Raw genomic sequence first — 19,003 nt, forward strand, 5'->3', positions numbered from 1 at the left:
CCTTTGAATAACCAAGTCCTACTGGACTGCTAAGCACAGAAAAGGATCTGGTTACAGAGACGAAGCATGCCTTTATATTTTGTGTTTATCACTAAAATGTTGCCTGGATACTCCATAAACTATCAAACGCTTTACACCATGAAGTGACTTGCAACAAACATCTCCAAAAGCATAACACAGGAAGAATGACAGGCACAAGTGTTTTGTTGAGTACCTATCTTACTGCAGAGCAAATACACCCCAACACTTCTGCTCCTGGGAGATTCCTTCAGCAGCACTGCAGACTCTACGTTTCACCTCTACCTTCAGCTGTGCAACACAGCTGAGTCGTGTTCGTCAGGGTACTTTCTGCAGCCTCACAGTTCATAGGAATACAGTATTTTGCCAACAACAGCCCACTAAACACGCAAGTGAATGTTTCAGAAAGCATGTAATTTGCCAACACTATGAAGCTGGCAGGGAAAGTTACAGCACCTCAATTTAAGCAGCCATTATGAACTCCTTAATGAACCTGAACCTCCACGTGGCCGAAGGATCAGAAGAGATCCATCCACCAGTGCCACAGGAGCCAAAGCACACCTCAGGAGATAACTCACTCCAGGAGGTCTCAGGAGCTAAAACAAAAAAGGAGAGGTGTCAGGGACATCATTAGGACAAGCAGGAGAATCACAGGATTCTTCCACATACACACAGGTGCCACTGGAAGTTGGAAGTGACCTCTTCTCTTTAGGGAAGCAGGGATACACCTTGAAACTGCATTTACCCTTTTCTTCCTGCCTCATCACCATCAGCTTAGTGACAAGCTGTAAGTTCTTATCTCCAAGTTGAATGGCTTTGAAACTGAGATCGAGGTGAACTTGCAGAGAGATTCTCACTTGTCCTGAAATGCATAACACTGCAATTTATCCTCAAAGATGAAATTCAGGTGCACCTCTTTCCTCCCCTCCCCCCAGATACCAGTGGTTTTAAGATTAATAACAGTGCTCGGTTTGTTTTCAGCACTTGTCCCACAGAACACAGAACACCCCTGTGCCAGCTCAGACACCAGGCCACAAAGAATTACAGCACAACTCCTCTTCCAGCACAACACCCTTCACTTCCAAGTGAAGACAGAACAGCACTGCTATCTCTAAAGCAATTACTAATTCCTGATCTTGTCTGTTTACTGTTTCTGACATGGCACAACACAAGACAGAGGCACTGTCTGTTACATTTCTTCTACAGGAGTACAGTCTACAGGAGTAAGCACTGAGGCTCATGGTCACAAGCCGCTTTTGGCAGTCCAGTAAGTCAATTCCTACCTCTTACTCCAAGGCTCAAGATGTGCCCAAGTCTTTCACAAAGGACTGAGAGAGGATCTCTTCGCTATGAAGGTGAGCACTGACAAAGGCACTGTGTGGATGTTTCTGCAAGTGGTGAAGTTTTAAAAAACAACAGAAGCAGCAAAAAAAAAACAAAAAACAAAAAACAAAAAAAACCTGTGGTTCTGTACCTTATTCCAAAAGGTGCCAGATTTGAGATAAATCACAACTGCTTCAGTTCTGCTTGCTGACCAACTGCCTTATGCACTGAGTTGATCATTAAATGAAGCATGGCAGAGGTGAGGCAAGCCCCAGCAGGGCTCACCCCACTGCTGCCTGGGTGCGAGCACTTCTTGCACATCTCACAGCCACAAATCACTCACTCACTCATCTCAGAGCTCAGGCTGCTGCACAAGTGCTCCAGCACAGACAGTGCAACCTAACAGCACCCAGCCTTGGGAAAACAAACCAAGCTAGAATTGAGACCATTTTAGAAGTTGAGTGTTAAGCATTTGCAACGTTAGCTTGAAATTACCCAAATTCCCAAATAAAACTGTGACATTTATTTTGACTTGCTAGCCAGGGCTTAATCAGCAGAAAAGGAGAAAACAAATAGCTGCCAGACTGCATCCTGCCCACTTTGTGGGACCGTGGGCAGCTTCTCCATTATACATCAGAAAGAATTTTTTGTCTAGTCCTCACCAAGTTTGAAGAAGCTCAAACAATGTTTTCACAGTCAGTGTTCCAGCAGTTTCACTTATTTCCATTAAGAGAGACTCCTGTATGTTTAATTTAGAAGTTAAAACATATTTGCTAAGTACATGAAGAGAAATTAAGAGACAACGCATTCCTGAACAGATCCATTCAAACAGATGTGCATTTATCCTATCTAATGGGAAGCCAAATGCAAGCAGCCCCGTGCAAGGGGCAGCTGCTGCAGCTCAGGAGGACTGCAGCACACAGCTGGCCCTCAGCACAGGGCAGCGCAGGGACAGCTTGCAGGACAAGGGCTGGGCCACAGCGTGCACAAGGGCTGCAGGCAGCAGGGATGGGACACAGCCACTGGCCTCCAGCAGCTCCTGTTTCCGCTTCACAGCCACAGCAGTGAGAGGTCCCAGCCCATCAGGCACCAGGTTCCGGAGCTGCCAGGCCTCGCTTGTTCTGCTCACAGCTCTTCACATCACACACACAGGCTGCTCTCTGGCTCCCAATGAGCTTTCCCAGCAGAAATGAGCAACTCCTAAACCTTCTGCTGGGGCCATCCCTATGCTTACTTCTCAGCGATATTTGCATACTGCTTAACAGTAACCTAAGATTAGTGGTAGCTGGCAACCACAGGCTGAAAAGGGTTTATTTGGACTGCAGAGTGCTCAGCATAGCAGTGGTTTCTAATCTCCAGCAACCCCGCTTAAGTTGCTCTGCTTCCTCTGCAGCACAATTTTGTTTAGACAAAGATTACATTGTCAACTGAAACAATAACTCACGGAGGTCCTTTGACAGTAATATCTGCCACTGAGGCTCACTAATTCACTTTTGCTCCTCTCCCTCCCAAACAATTAAGCAGGCACAAACCACTGAAGAGAACTGGCTATGAACCAAGTGGGCTCTTCCCGAGTTACTCCATTCTGCCTGAACTCCGCAGGTTTGGAAAGAGAGCAGAGGACTTTGCTGGGCTTTCTGACTGTAACAGGAAGTTGAGCAGTTGGGTTTTCATCCTCAGTCACAGAGGGGACAGGACACAGCCCAGAGGCACATCCCACACCAGCACAGTAACTGGGATAAGTGGAGCTGACCTCAGTGCATGGTTTAGCAGCTGCTGGATTGCAGCTGTAGATGCTTCTCTAATGAGTGTTTTCTAGGATCCATAACAAGTCTTTTGAGGGGCTTCACCTCAAAATATCTGATGTCTCAGATGCGGTGCATGGACTTACTGCGGCTCTGCTCTCTAGCAATGAAGTTGTTACTTTTAGAATCACTGATCACTGTAACAAATACAAAACAGTGTCCTCAGAGAATATTTAAGAGCCACTGTTACTATCTTGTAAGAGGTTTCAAGAGTGGATAGCTCAGGAGATGCCCCCCTTTCAAGGACCAGCTAACAGCCAGCTGCAAGCAGAGCCCTGCCAAGTCACAGCACAGGCACAGCTCCAGCCATGGCTGCCTCCGCACGCAGGGCACAAATAAGCACTGACTTAGCAAGACAGGAGCTCTGTCTCTGGTCCATCACACTCCAACAGCAGTTTTTCAAGAAGCACAGAACTCCAGCAGCCCTATATCCTGAGACATGGCTGTTACCATTTAGCTGCCCCGTTAAGAAATGTTTTCTCATTGTTCTGCAGGTCACTTGTGATTGCCAATTAATGACCCTTTGTTCTCGCATAGGAAGAGATGGGTGGGAGATGTGAGCACCATTCCCCCTCCCTGTGCCATTTCAGATGTAGACTCGTTCTGTTTGACCTCAATTATCATTCCCATGCTGAACACAGTTTTGATAACTTCAGCTGTTCTTTAAATGTTTTCCTGACTTATTTCCTCTCCTCCCAAAGGAGGGAAAGGCTGGAGCAGCACAAAGCACCGAAGGTACAAATGTCAAGTTTGGGGCAGCAGTTTTAAGTTCAGGGCAGTAAAGTGTTTTCCACTTTGATCCTATTCTCTGATTTTTAACCATTGCTGCACAATTAATTTAGATTGCTACAGATCTGTTTCACCCTCACAAGCTCCTGCCAAAGCAGTGAGAGCTCCAGCACTACCAGAGCAATTTATTCCTTATCGTACACCTCATGTGTGTGGCCTCTGCTGTGAGCCGAGGTACAGCCCTTCGTCCTGGGCTCCTGTTTTTGCTGTCCTAAAAAAATAAATCCACATAAGCCAAGTGTCATCTTAGAATCACTTTGCATTTTGCAGGCAAAAAAATCTACAAACGAGGGGCATGAACACAAGCACAGGTTGGTTTATGTCTCCAGCAGTGACCCTGCCAAGCCACAGAAAGCAGAGAACAAGGGATAAGATCAGCCACATAACCAGATCTATACCTACATGGGGCCTTCCCTCACACTGCAGTTACTTCAGAGCCTGTGCTTATGATAATTACCAAAATTACATTTGAAAACTCACGTGGGTTGTTATCAGATGACCTCCTGTCCACTCAGATTCATTCACAGATCAGTGCGTCTGAGAGGCACGCTCTCTCCCTAAAAAGCCTTTGAGTCTTTATGCCCACACCACCTCACGTACGCACACACTCCTGTGTAGGCTAGCTGGATACTTTGGAACAGGTTCCACCAACACGTTGGACAGACATCATGCATACCACTATCATATCTGCAGATCTGAAAGAGAATCTCAGAGACAGCAGCTAACATCTGGGTGCTGGGGCAGCTCTGTGCCAAACATCCACACACAGCCACAGCGAGTAGGTCAGCGGTTCCTTCTCCGTGCTCAGAAATCTGGTGCTTGCAGTCTCACTTTCCTTTTCTTTTGAGTTTCCTTGTACACATAAGCTGATGGTCTTGCCAGCACTCTGAAAAAGCCTTGGAATAAAAGAAACCTGGTGCCCCTGAGCATCTGGAAAGCCAAAAGCTTCCATTTGGCCAAATGCCTGGAAGCACCAAGGGCAGACAAGTGAATGGATACTAGATGATGCCATCACTCCTGATTAGGAAGCTAGGGAAGCACTGAAAGCTTGCACTGAGATGCACTGATAATCATGTTGGTGATGAGAGCCTTGGCTTACTGGAGACAAAGAACAGAAGAACACTCACCATTCCTCTCTGCTAGCTAAGAGCTCGCAGTTGCTCCTACTTCTTGTTTCTGTGCCAGAACACAGCAAGAACATTTAATAAATAGGAGGGTGGATAAAAAAGGAGCTACTGCAATTGCTACTGCTGGCAGTTCCAGCACAACTGGACTCTTCGTTCAGCACTCCAGAGGAACGCAGACATGACTGACCAAGAAAATGACTGCATGCATCACCAGCAGAGCTGCTGTAAGCAAAGTGCTCTCAGGAACACCATTCATTGAAGCTTTTGCTGTGCAGGAAGTAATACCTTCATTTGTGGCATCTGAAGGATAAAACCAAATGAGAAAAAAAAAAAAAAAAAAAAAGCAGAAAATAGTGTTTATTTCACATCCACCCTGAAATAAAGTTTGATCTAAACTAAAACTGTGGAATAGAGTTTTACCAGAAGCAGGTGCTGGCTGAGTAATACGTACAAATGAATCATCTCACAAATGATTTCATAAGTTGGATGCACTTGCTCTTGAATTCCTGTCTGCCTGCTAGCACAGTCACAAACCAGCTATGAGCTCAGCCTGCTCTGCAGATCTTCAAGCTCCCATCGCTTGGTCGCAGCGTTGACCAGAAGGCTCAGGCTGGGCTGTGCAACACGGCGCCTCGGGGAAAGGGGCAGGGAGAGTGCCAAAGCTCCTTCTTGAAGGCATGCCAAAAAAATTAACAGCCAACCACTTCAAGTAACACTTCTAAGGAACTGAGAGTTAAGAAAACAGCAGTTCACTCTAAATACTATTATGTCTAATTAAGTTTGTAACCTGAGGTTGAGCTCCAATTAGAGCAGAGATCCAAACACATTTTGACACAGAAAAAGACAAAGGTTAAGAACTGTTGTCCAAGTACTGCAGTACTGAAGAACTTCATACACTACTAAAGGTGAGAAAAAACACGTGGTACAATACAACCATTCTAACATACAAATGATAGAATACAATCATTCTAACAGCGAGCATCATCAAGCTTTATTCAATAATTGCTATTGACATCATTCAGAGATGTGCTAATATGGCACAAAGTCATCAAAACAGCCCCAGCTGAAGCAGATCTGATACTAAGGAACAAAGAGGTGAGGAGAAATGAAGTACTGCACCACAGGTTCAGCTGACAGAAGCATTTCTCATTTTCCTTCAAACTCAGAAATGAGGCAGAAGACTGTTTCAGCATGATGGATTTCAGTTATTCTGCTTCAATTCTTCCTTCATGATTCTCCATCCCTCTTTCCAGCCATTAAAAATCATCGTGTATCACATTTCCATGTTATTGTCACACAAATATTCACATTCCACACCAGCCTGGCTGGATAAAAGGAAAACACAAAGCAGTGCAATGATAAGGAGGCCCAGAAATCCTTCCCATCACATCTGCCAAGCAGTTAGCTCTGTTCAGTTCCTGCCATCCTGCACTTTGTGATGAGCTCAAGAACTCTGAGGTTTTGATAACTCAAAAAAGATACTGTGAAAAACAACATTAATTGCACATTTAACAGGTTTGATGTGCTGTTCCCACCATGGAGAATGCTAGCCAGGCTCTTCGCTCTCACAGCAACCTGTCCCTGCCACCTCAATATTCAGTAACACACAGAAAAGAATTGCCACATTTTATTCTAAATTATTTCATACAATAAAAACACTTCCCAGAAGCATTTCAAAGGGAATTAACTGGAGATATAGGTCAGTATGCTATTTTGCAGGGAACAGCAGTGGCAGTGCCAGCTCCTCCAGCACCGAGCGCTCCCCTCACCTATTGCACAGCTTCTGATAAAGCTCCCCTGGAACAGGATTAAAGCAGTCTGAAAATACCAGTGCTAATTTAGGGCTGACCAAGACGTCCTCAGGGAAACGGCATAGAAAGGAGAGACTAAGCATAATTATACAAGAGTAATATTAGCAGGCAAGCAGGTCTTCAGCAACCAGAAGCAAACCAACTCTGCCTCAACACATCCTACAATGTATTTTTTTCAGATTCAGTGAATAAAGAGGCATAAGAAGACAATGCCACACTTCCTCAAAAAGTACAGCAGGAGAGGAGAGCCTCATATGGGAAAAGCACCAGAGGAAAGTTATGTCAGTGCTGCCTGCACAATCAGGTCAAGCATCTTCTGTTAAAAAAGGAAAAAAAAGATAGTCATAGAGGAATTAGCAGTCAGAATTCATTTCCTAAAGAAAACCCTAGCTCCTATCCATATTTCTGCTGCTCATCGCCTGTACGTTTCAGCAGTGCAGAGGAACACAGCAAGTCTTACAAATTGTATTACCAAACAGAATTAAGGTCAATGTTGTCACAGGGATTAGGACACCAATTCCTTACGACCATGTCAACCGCCCAGCAGCTTTGAAAAGCTCTGCCCAGGATTCCTCAGTGAAGCATGCCAACCCCGGCCCTATGCATGAATGCATAGGATTTCTGTCTAGGGCCAAACAGCTTCAATAAGCCGGGAGCCCCTGGGTTATGTGAACTCACTGCTTCAACTTCACATTAAGAAAATGAAGAGAAAGCACAAGGGAAATCCACTAAATCACCTGTGAAGTAGCACTTAGCCTCCCACCACAATGCTTTGAAAACTAATTAGTAGGGGAGGCAGAGGGGAAATCCAGCATGTAAAGCAGAATTGCAGGTTATTACCTTCTGAGGTCAGGACAGCAGGTAATGAGTGCTTCCGGAAGAGAGACCCGGGCTGCCGTAATCGGAGCGCGCTGCGTCCCGCCTGGCACTCACAGACTGCCTGCACTCAATCTTTACTGCAAGCCTTGCAGGAAAGTCAATGCTTATGAGATCAAGCAATCACTGAGATTTGCTTTTCCTTGCAAAGCTCGCCTCAAATCCTCAGCACATCACAGCTGCACCAGCACTGAACTGGCCAGCTGCAACACAGCCCTAAAAATGATTTTTCCACTTCCTTCTTTCTTGTGTTGAATTAGTGTAAGCTGTCACATCTCTCTGCAGATTACTATTTGCTCTCAGAAATGAGAAACCGGGCTTTCTGAGCATATTCTGCTTCCCCTGCTCTTTCCCCTCCTTCCCCCTTTGTCCTCCTCGACTAACAAATTCCAAAACGAATTCCAGCCCATTCTGCTTCCCACTGGAGGGCAAGATGAGAGCTGACCTGCGATGACAGCTCTCCCAAACAGGAAATTCTTCACGGGGATGAGCGCAGCAGCAGCTTTATGGCTGGCAGTTTGCAGCACTCCCCACATACAGCCCTTCTGTAAGAGTGCTGTGAAATGCAACACGCAGTGCACATCACCAGCTTAACAAAATGGAGCACTTCAGCAGTGCCTAAGATGATGAGCACCTATTCAGACACACGCATCAGTTCTGTTTCTGCTGATCAAAAAAACCCCTCTGCTTTCACAACCTAAGTCTATTTCTTTTTTTTTTTTTTTTTTTTCCTTTTTGCTTAAGATAATATTAAGGCTCACACAACACACCAACCCTCAGCTCAGCAGGAGTGTGAAGTCGATCTCTCATCATGAGCTCTGAATGAATGGCATAAAAGGGCTAAACTACTGAGTAGCAGTTTACTTGCTGCCCTTTACTACCAGCACACAGGAATTGTGTTGTAAGAAATCTGGTTGTTTGGACACAGCTCAGGTCCAAGTATCCTGGTGATCAGCATAAACACATTTCACCAACACCTGGAAAATTAGTAGCTATGATTACGAGAAAAGTAAACATGATTACACTGCACAAAATACCACTGAGCGGGCCAGGAAAACACAGCCAACCCGCTTTCATTGGCCTAAATTAATGGTTAAGGTATTCTCTGAGGTTATGGTCATATTACCCAACGAAACAGCATTCCTATGGCTTCAATCTCAGTTTTGAATCCTAATAATTAAATTCCAGAAGCCAAATTCTGGACACGGTAGTCATCTATATCAAAAGAAACTACAGTAGCACAACAATTATTTGCAGTAGTACTGGAATAACAACTCTCTACCCCCAGTTCACTCTGCCTTTGCCATCCTATCTACACCTCCCAAAGCAACTGCATGCACAAACCGGGATGGGAGCTACAGAAACAGTTTTACAGCCACATTAGCAACTGCTGAGAAGAAGCACCGTTGTCAGACTATGCTTAAATAAGGCTGTGTTAGTGGAGACCACTCATGACTTCACCTGAAGTGCTGCAATGAAGACAGCTAGCTCTTGGTTAGACCTAATCCTACTAGCCAAAAGCTTCCAGTACAAGTTTTCTGTTCCATTAGTTTATGACAAAGTCTAGAGCAAAATGTAAGGAATAATTAGATTAAGGAAATTGAACTGTATCAACTCCTCAGCTATGAAGAAAAACCTAACTGTCCCTACCAAGTGACAGGCACATCCCACACTTGGTTTTGTACTGCAAACTGGCAACCAAAAAATAAGTTGAATATTGTTACTGACTCCTACTATTAAGGTAAGTACTAGTTGATACTGAAAGATTAGACAAACTGCAATTGTAACAGCTAAAGGTATTTGTAGGCTCAAACTGAGCTCCCTCAAGCACTGCTTTGCTCAGCAGGTCCCATCTAGAGGCCCTGCAACCAAAGCCCAGCACTGAGCAGCAGCAGAGCCGCCCCTCCCTTCCACTTATCCCACTTCACACAAATGCTCACCAGCCATTCTCATCACAGCCCATCGCTGCTTCACAAGAATATGAGAAGCCAGGCAAATCACCAATACAAATAGCCATGCCTCATACTTCAGGCAAATATCTCCAGAGCTCTGTACTCCACCTTTCTCCTACAGCACAGCAATGTCTGTAAACAGTTCACTGAGGGCACTACAAAAATCAGAAGCTGTGGCTGCTTTTTCCCTTCCTCTGGAGGTCTCCTCTGATCTAACCCGATTAGGCAAGAACAATTTGCTAAAGTAAAATATTTGCCTACTGTATAACTGCCAATACCTATTCCTGAGCTCTTACTTATCCTTAGCAAAGGAATTGTGAAGGCAAACCACCAACAGAAAGTTCACTGCCTGATTGCAATCGCTTGCAAAAATAACCAGGGAACAATTCCATACAGGTGAAGGATACCAGAAACACATTGTTAACCTTGAAGAAATCATTCTGTAACACGTTGGTCCTGCTGCACAGCCCCCAGCTATTTTAATTCCAACCCACACCCTCATTCTTTTGAGAGAGAAAAATTCACACTATCAAAATCACAAAGCAAGTAAGCACTGAAAAACACAGAGATATATCAGTATGAAAAGAAAACAACTGTAACTAAACACAGACTGTCATATGAAAGCTTTTTTTTTTTTTTAAACCTAGTTTCCTAAATTCAGGACAAAATTTGTACACCCAGCAAGAAGTCCAGAGACACAAATTGGTACTGGGGAACAGATACACAGAGAGCATCTGAGCCTTGAGAACTACTGATGTTGACTTACACTGTGTGTATGTATACAACCCCAAAGTCTGCACTTGTCTTCCAAGTAGGAAGACTCTGATCTGAGTTGTGAGAGGTTCATGTTGTGCTGACAGGCTATAGCTTCTCTTCCAGCCACACGTGCAGCAGAACACAGCACGTTTTTCAGGCCTCTCTCTATCCTACATGCACTTCTCTAGATAGAGCAAGCTGGTGTTTCTGGATCAGTAAGGTACCCCCAGCATAAGCCATGAACCAGTGCAGACAGCACCATCCAACACTGTGTCAGTGCAGTTGTACAAGTTTGATGCTGTTGCTTTATCTTTCAACATACTTACCACAGTGGTGTTTATTTCAATGTATTTATCTGCCAGATGCTCATTTTCCATAATTCCAAGTGTCCACCATGAAGTTGCTCACTTTGCTACAGATACACCTCATGTGAGTTTGGTGGTAAAAAACAAACCTGGATCTTCAAGGTGAAGCACCTGGCTGTGTCTCATTGTCATTTCAGACCATTACCTCCAGTGGCCAAGATGTCACCATTTTTAAAGGAGCACAGAAACAAGCCATTACACCTCAGCTTCCCCCTTTCATTGCACTGTCTCATTCTCACTTCACTCAATGCCAGGGCACTTACAACTTTTGACATCAATCTTATCTCTTTTTCTTTTGGAAGGGAGTATTTCCATTACAACTTCCAGTGCCCCCAGCTGGCACAGCACACCTCCTATTGGCATCCATTTGCTTCTGAGCCGTAAGGCAGACAAACACACCAATGAGGGGTCAAGCTCCAAGTTACTTCTGGTCTAAAAGCTGAAGTCTCTAGGTAAGAGAGCATTTTTTTTTTTTTTTTTTTTTTTTTTTTTTTTTTGAGTACAAGAGGAAACAGAGATTGTGTTAAGAACTACAACACAGCAGGAAAATACACTGCTGAACTTCCAAAACTCAGGAGCTTTAAGTGCATAGAAGAGTTGAGGCTCACTGAATGACTGTAAGAAATGTTGACGCCCTTACCTTGCAGCATGCATCTGTAGGCAGACTCGGATATGGCATAAATGTGTGGTGGCATTTCGTGGCGCTTCTTCCCTCTGTACATCTCTATGATGTTCTCTGAGTAAATCGGGAGGTTCTTGTACGGGTTTATAACTACGCAGAACAGCCCTGAATAGGTCTTAAAAAAGAAAAAGAGGTTTCATTAATCAACACAGAATTGAATTAGAAACACGAGGAGCAAGACGTTTTTCACAGGCTATTTTGGATTTCTCTTAGAGCAAAATTAAGGTCCTTTCTGTTGGAGAACCTTAAGTACATGCTATCCTCAGACCACTGGTTTATAGTTCTGTTACAAAGCTCTTTAATTACCTGCATTAAAAGTCATTTAAAGATAATCAACATAAATAAACATTGAAGTGGAACATCTGATCTCCTTCCCACAGATATTTAAGTCTCTTTTCTACTTATAAAGTTAAAGAATTAAGGGCACCTTTTGATGTTCTACTCCTTCAGTAGCACGCCTGCTAAAGTATTTTCACTTTTATACTTGGAAGAACTGCAATATTGATTTACCCTATAATCATCCTCTAAAAACTGTTAAATTAAAGGAGAAAAATCAAGAGCTTACAATAGAGAACAGTGATTTTACCTATCACACAACACAGAGGAGAAAAATAACTACTAAATATCTCCAGAGTTATTGCACTGACACAGAAATGTACATTGTACTGAGACACCACTTGTGCAAGACCAGAGTTTAAAGAAGCAAAGAGAGGACATCACATTCTTCACACATTCTTTAGCTGGGACTGGCAGCGGTTGATAAGGACAGAGAGCAGAGACTTTGTGCAAGAGCAAACCCTATTATTTAGGCTAATGTATCATTATTCTATTATGTAACTTGGATAAGGAAAAAGCCTATTATTCCCAACCACTATTCTTGCTATCCTGCTGTTTTCCTATGATGCCATGTCTTCCTTCTGCAGAGGCCCAAAGCAATCTCCTCCTGGAGATGCTGCTCCTTCCATTCCCCCATCCTGGGCACAGGGCAGCAGGCACTGCAGACAGCGTTCTGTCACCTGCTTTTAGAGCTGATACTGAACAGAAATCATCAGAGCTGCCAACATATCAAAACATTCAAGTACAATTTTTACACTGCTCTTTGAAGTCACTCGTATTGAGGCACTTCTTTTTTACTGCTACTGAAATTGAGTGTACACTGCAAGCGATACACAAAGGCCCACATTTCCACATGAATTAAGTATCAAGATGACTTTGGAACAGTTCAACCTCTGCTCTACAGAAGTTATCACACGTAAGTGATATACATAAACATCAGCAGTTGCACATATCAATATACAGAGATGGAAAATAATCAGTCCTCCCTTTGCCAGTAGGAGGATATGCAAACATGGACTGGCTGCAAGGGCCTGAGTAACAAAGGCAAGGTAACAGAAAGACAACTTCGTGCACTGCCAGAAGAAAGCTCATGTCATCTCCCTCAACTGAGGTATCTGAGGCATGAGAATGGCTCCTCCCCTTTCTAAACCCACACCTAGTGTTGTTTCCTTATGAAATGAAGATTACTGGAAAGATTTTCTTTTATACCAAGTTCTGAAAGCACATTTTAACACCATTAGCATCTTTAGTACCATGGGAACGTTAGCAAGAGAGAGCAACTGTCTTCTGCCAGAGGCAACAAGCATCTCTGTGGGTCAGGAAGACTGCCTTGCCTTTACAGACTTTTAGAAGAGGGATAGCTATTGCTAGCCCAGAGTTCACTGACAGCCACTGGGAGCCTACGTAGCATTAAGCAGACAACACAAGAATCTTACAGCATTTTTTACTTCAAAAACAATTTCTATTTGGAAGAGGAGGAACTTTATTCCTTCTGCACAAAGGATCCTGGAAGTACAGGCAGAAGGCCATCTCTGAGCCAGGAGCTATCAGTAAAGGAAAAGAACTTGGTGTTACATCAGACGTCCTGACTGGAAAGGAATCTCTGCTTTGTTCTGATATGCTGGATGATAAGAACTGCAGTGCCTTACCTAGCCAAATATCTTTGGGAATAACGTATGTATTTCTCAAGAAAGGAAACAGATGTTATCAGGTCAGTTGACCCAAGCACAAAGAACAACTTATTATTAACTCAACATAAGCAAAGGGCCTTTGGTGAGAGTGCAGTCCCTCTCCGGCCTCCCTTCCAGCCCTACCACCACCCCTCCCACCAGCACTGCTGCCCTGGCAGTGACTTATGAGCAGGCATTGCCTCTTGGAGGACAAATTCCTAAAAGAATTGGTTAGTAATAGAATGAGCTGCCTGACCAAATGCATCATGGCCACTAGTGAGATCAATGGAGAGGGAAGGCAGGATGGTTATTTTAATAGCACGGTTCAGCAGACCAAGGAGCCAAATGAGGTCACCCGCACTCATCTACAAGCAGTACCAATAGCATGAAGACATCAAAAGATCACCATAAGTCTCTTTATCATTCCAGCATTCAAGCAGCGATAGCAAGAAGTAAGGCACATATTTATCCACCCATGCTGCAACCACCAGCTTCAAGTCAGCAAGGAAATGCAGCACAGCTGCTGCTTGCTATGGTCCCTTTGGATGACGAAGACCAGCTCACTGCTGACTGCAGATGAGATCTGGTCATGAGAAAAGAATTCCTACAGCCAGGTCAGCTCCCAGCTCTGCCCCAGCACATCCTCCCATCACTGCAGCCACACGGACAGTTAATTAGGCATCATCCAGTGCAGCTCATTCATACAAGGTGGTTCTGGAACCCTTCACCCAGCTCCACCTGGGCCCTGCTCTGCTATCCAGCTCCACAGACCTGGGTTCACCTCTCTGGGATACACCTTACCCAGGATGCAGCTGTCTAACTAACGCCTTATAAACACAAACTTAGCAAGTTTCTGAGCTCTACTGATGACACCTAACCTGGAAGCCTTTCCAGACCACCTCCCAGTGCAGTAATTGCAAGGATCAGAGAATCTGGAACGACCCCAACAAGCAAATGAACTATTCACCACTTTCACCAATGCTGAGGTTCATTCATTTGGAGGATAAATTTGTATCACTGACCACTAAATCTCCACCATAAGAGAGCTCTTCCACACGCAGTACCACAAACCCAGCCATCCTGCTGCCCGGCATACCTGTCACTCAGTTCACTCTCCTGCCCTTTCCCTGCAGAATTTGAAGTCACACTTCTTTCAAAACACCACAATGCTACAGAGATTCATTTATTTGAGGAAAGATGGCACCAAGGTCCCCCAAAGGAGAGATAACATGTAACCTGAAGGCAAGATAAATAGGTTGAGATTGTTTAAGATGTTTTGATGAAGTCCTTTGTGACCTGCCAGAGGAAAATACATATACATATTTACACCTGCCTTACAAATGGACACCCTGCTCAATGATCAGCCCCAGGCAGCTGCTGCAGGTGCCCAAAGCTTTCAGACCCAGGCAGGGCAGAGTGATGCCCTGAGCCTCCTCTGCTTCCCAGGGCCCAAACTCTGCCAGGAGACCAGAATGAGAATTGAGCACTGCAGAGCTACAGCAACTGTCCTGGATGAGGAACCAGACTTCAAGTTTCAGCTTACAGGGTTAGGTCTGTATATTGAAAAACTGAAGTATAGATGCTTACTCACCTTAGGACTGTGTGATCAGCTGCAAACTAAGCCTGCTGCTTGAAACATATTTCTGCTTCGCACAGGAACAGGATATAGACAATATCAAGCAACAGCAACACTGCCTGCTGGAATGCATGCTCTCCAGGCAAGGCTCCAGAGACAAACAGCAAAGCAGGGCTCTGACAGTGCAGTATACAAACTCTCCTTCAGGACACTAATTGTGGCGTTTGAATATTCCCAGATGCTTACAAGCTTTAATCCAGTAATATATCACTTAATAATTTGGATTTTGGTATGCAGCCCCAGACTGCAGAGCTCAGCCTGCTTGCAGAGGCCTATCTGAAAGCTACAGTATATTCCTAGCAGTAAGCAACCTGAGAAAGAGCCAGACATACGTATCTGTCAGACATCGTGCATCATCACTTGTCTCTCGGAGAGCAGCTTACCAGTGCCACACAGGTAACAGAAGATTTACCTCTCACTTTATCTGAACTCTTCAGACACAAAAGAAAGTTTCAACTTGCAGACTACAGGATCACTCCCACTGATTGGTACCAGTGCTTCAGAGCAGGAAAGGTTCCCTGGTGCTGTCTTTCCTTAAAGCCACATCAAAACATCACTGTGTGTGTGTACCTTTACAATGGCAATAGTGCCCAAACCTTTGTACAGCTCCCTAGCTTCACAGTCCAGCCTTGCAGTTCTTCTGTCAAGGAAAATGCTGTTATGATGGCTAGGTTGGTGCCTCCTGCTGCAACACCAGAAAAAGGCCTCTGTAAAGAATGGTTTCAGAGCACATCAGCAAGATGCAGGTCAGTTCTCTAAAGGGAGAAATGGAACAGTTTGCCTTGCTGCAGTACCCAGGCTCAATGTTTATCTGCAGCTCCTCAAATGCAGAAAGTGATAGACATAGTCCACTACTACATCAATAATTAAGCTGAAATAAGCTTCTAGGCATCCCCTACTGTTAACTGCAGTGTAACCCACTAGTGTCTTGCCTAGAAAACAAGACCTGTATCCCATGTTTGCAAGTGTAGGGCCCATCCTCCAGATAGGAAAGCTGCAACACTACATCATCGGCCCCTTGTCCAGTTTTACCTTCTTAGGTTGCACAGCTGCTGCCTTCCACTCTCCACACCTTACTTAAGCCTCTGAGCTGGGTGAGCCTCTCACAGACAGCCTGCCTCCCCTACTCACTGAGGTAACCTGAAATTCACACTGTACAGAATGGATGGAGCTCCTCAGCCCCTGAGAAGCCAGAAGCTGTGGCCTGGAGAGGAACACATCCTCCACCATGCGCAGCTGCAGCCCAGACAGCATCTGGCACATCACCATCACCCCCAGCCCAAGCTCCCCAGTCAGAGCACTTGGCAGCCTGGCACCTGAATTAACCCAGATGTCTGCACAAACTCTAGCTAAAACAATTCAGTCCTACTGGCATCCAGCAAGCAGAGGTCAGAGACACCAGCAAGGGTGAAAGACACAGCAGGGCAGCAGGAGCCTCAGCCTGACAGAAGCTGGGCTGGACAAGGACAGCAGCCCTGGCCGCTACTCAAACAGCTGAAGGGCAAGATCTCCGTGGGGATGACAAAGGGAACACATATACAGCTATTAAAGCAAAAACACTGCCCAAACTGGAGAACAGCATTGTCTACAGATGTTCTCTGCAGCCGGTGCTGTAGACAGGGAGCTCAGTAGCACTACACTGCCACATTTACAGGCTTCAGATTGTTTAAAAAGAGAATAAACAATGTAATTTGGCAGCACAGGTTATGCCCCGCTCAGAGCTCCCCACTCAGACTGACAGCAGTGTCACTGAGCACAGTGCAAATGCCCCAACCATGCCGAGCCTCACAGGAGAAAACATGATCCCAGCTCACAGCAGGGCAGTGCAGTATTAATATCCCCCAGCAGGCTCTGCACAGCCGTACAGCAGGGCCCACCTCAGGCTGCCTGCTGCAGGCACTGGGCTCAAAAGGCTCTGCTGGATGGAGCACTCAGCTGAAGAAAGGCACTGTGTTACCAGTCCATATCCAAACTACTGCATCGCTGTGGGCTGCTATGCTACCACTGCTAAAGGAACCAGAGAATACATCAGACCTTGTATTCCTTCTTGCGTAGGGATGAGAGATTTTAGTACACCAAGAGTCTACTTGATCACGTTTGAGTCTGCCACAAACCTGAATTAATCTAAAAACAACTTGAGGTCAAAGCAGTCATCAGTTTGAACCCAAGCACTGCTGCGTGCTATCAAGTACCAGAGCCCACACAGCTGGGTCATCTTCATGGGAAGATGAAGTGAAGGTACTGACTCGAGATTCCTGCAGGGTCTGTTGTTAGCAGTGTGTTACAAAGTGATCTGAAGTTCTCCCAACTGGACCAGCACAAAAATTGAAACAATTAGAATACAGCAGCTTATATAATTACACTGACTGCTCTAGGTTATGCTCTGGCCTCACAGGAGCAGTGGCATAAGAAGAAACAGGTTACAGCTTGAGACCTGCTCCGCACAGCAGGCCCTGGAGCTGGGGACTGCAGCTCATTTGTCATTTTCTGCCCCCTCTTCTGCCTAAATAAAATGGAAAGTATAGGAAAAAAAAAAAAAATTGGGCTGCAGACCAATTATGGAGGTAATACTTGTAATTCTAAGAAATATCTACTGAAGTGTTTGTAACCACAATAGCGAGCATGTTTTCTTCTTTGCTGCTAGGAAAAAGCAGCATATGCAGAGAGCAGTAATTAGCAGGAAAGTTCCAGAAGCCCTTGGAGTTGCACAGCTTCCAACCCTTTTGGAAAAGTCTTTGCTAAAATGAAACTGAGTGGTGGGTGGTGAAAACGATCCATATTTTGAGTTCAAAAGACTTGAGAGTTGAACCTGAACCCTTCCTCCATGTGCCCCAGCATCCCTCTGTTCTTCCACAGGAACAGCAGAACCAGGCGAAGCCAAAACCAACAGAATTTCTCAGACAGCTGCTCCAATCCTTGTGACCAAACGAGGTCAGGAAGCAGTTACTGCCAAGACTTATGGAATATCAGCAAGCCACATTAACTGCAGGCAACGACCCCTCCTTTCAGGAGAGCAAGGAACAGAGCAGAACACACAGGGCAACGGATTTTGAATATGGTTTTTATAAACCCTACAAGATGCTGATGGTCAGCCTTAGCGACAGATCAACACCACCCATAGTTTAAACGGGCAGCTCCTTCATTCCATCCTGGTAGGCACAGGAATGGCAATCTTTGCACAAGGCAGATACTTCAGGGCCTGCAGTGTCTCCCCTCAGTTATTCAAACACCAGGACTTCCACAGAGCCCTCGACCAGACACACACAGCTTTCTAGGAACTTCTCAGCTATTTGTCCACATGCATCAGTCAAATAAGCCCTGCAACTCAGATGTGACACTCAGCTCTCTTCTCTCCTAGAAAAGCAGACAGGTGTGTCAAACTCGTGCAGGATCCACACCATTCAAGTTCATTTACTTAGAGTCTTTTTGCTTTAACAAAATATGTGTTAGTGAGTTGGGCATGGAGCTCTCTTTTTCCCTTCCATTTTCCACCAAGGAACTACGAGACAAAAGCAGAGCTTCTTGTTGCTGGGAAGTTCCATGCAGTCCTACCTCAGCAGCACAGCCATCAGCTTGTTCTTCCCAATTCCTGCCCAAGCTGCAGTACTGCAGACATCTTACCTTCCACCCAGCAGAACGGAGGTATTCACACTCCTGATCTCCGCAGTCAGTTGCATTTCTATTTACTAAAACACTTCAGAGCGACTTAAATATTCAAGATATTACAAGAACCGAATCCAGACTGCTGCCTACCAAAGCACTCAAACACCTCAAGTGAGCAGGAACAGTCCTGAGCTCTGTTCTGCACAGTCCTTGAAGTGGTGTAGCATGCCACGAAATTCAATTCAGAGCTCAAG

At 45.0% G+C, this 19,003-nt stretch overlaps 1 protein-coding gene and 1 long non-coding RNA gene across 5 annotated transcripts in view; both read right to left on the bottom strand.

Annotated features, from left to right (window-relative positions):
- Positions 1–19,003, bottom strand: part of MYH10 (myosin heavy chain 10) — a 93,140-nt gene that overhangs the window by 67,491 nt on the left and 6,646 nt on the right. For 3 of the 4 annotated variants that reach the window (XM_042833368.1, XM_042833372.1, XM_042833369.1), the window contains exon 3: positions 11,463–11,619. In XM_042833368.1, coding sequence (XP_042689302.1) covers positions 11,463–11,619 — 157 coding nt within the window. Of the gene's footprint in view, positions 1–9,689; positions 9,712–11,462; positions 11,620–19,003 lie in introns of those variants that run through there. The other variant, XM_042833370.1, reaches the window with a different exon arrangement.
- LOC122168220 lies at positions 6,032–9,681 on the bottom strand. Its single transcript, XR_006171211.1, has 2 exons — positions 7,714–9,681; positions 6,032–6,387 (listed from the first exon to the last, which is right to left on the bottom strand). It is a non-coding gene; the product is annotated as an uncharacterized LOC122168220 (long non-coding RNA).

The sequence above is a fragment of the Centrocercus urophasianus genome, unplaced genomic scaffold (genome assembly GCF_019232065.1).
Source record: "Centrocercus urophasianus isolate 14NV4802_14NV808 unplaced genomic scaffold, USGS_Curo_1.0 seq_41, whole genome shotgun sequence".
NCBI classification, from domain to species: domain Eukaryota; kingdom Metazoa; phylum Chordata; class Aves; order Galliformes; family Phasianidae; genus Centrocercus; species Centrocercus urophasianus.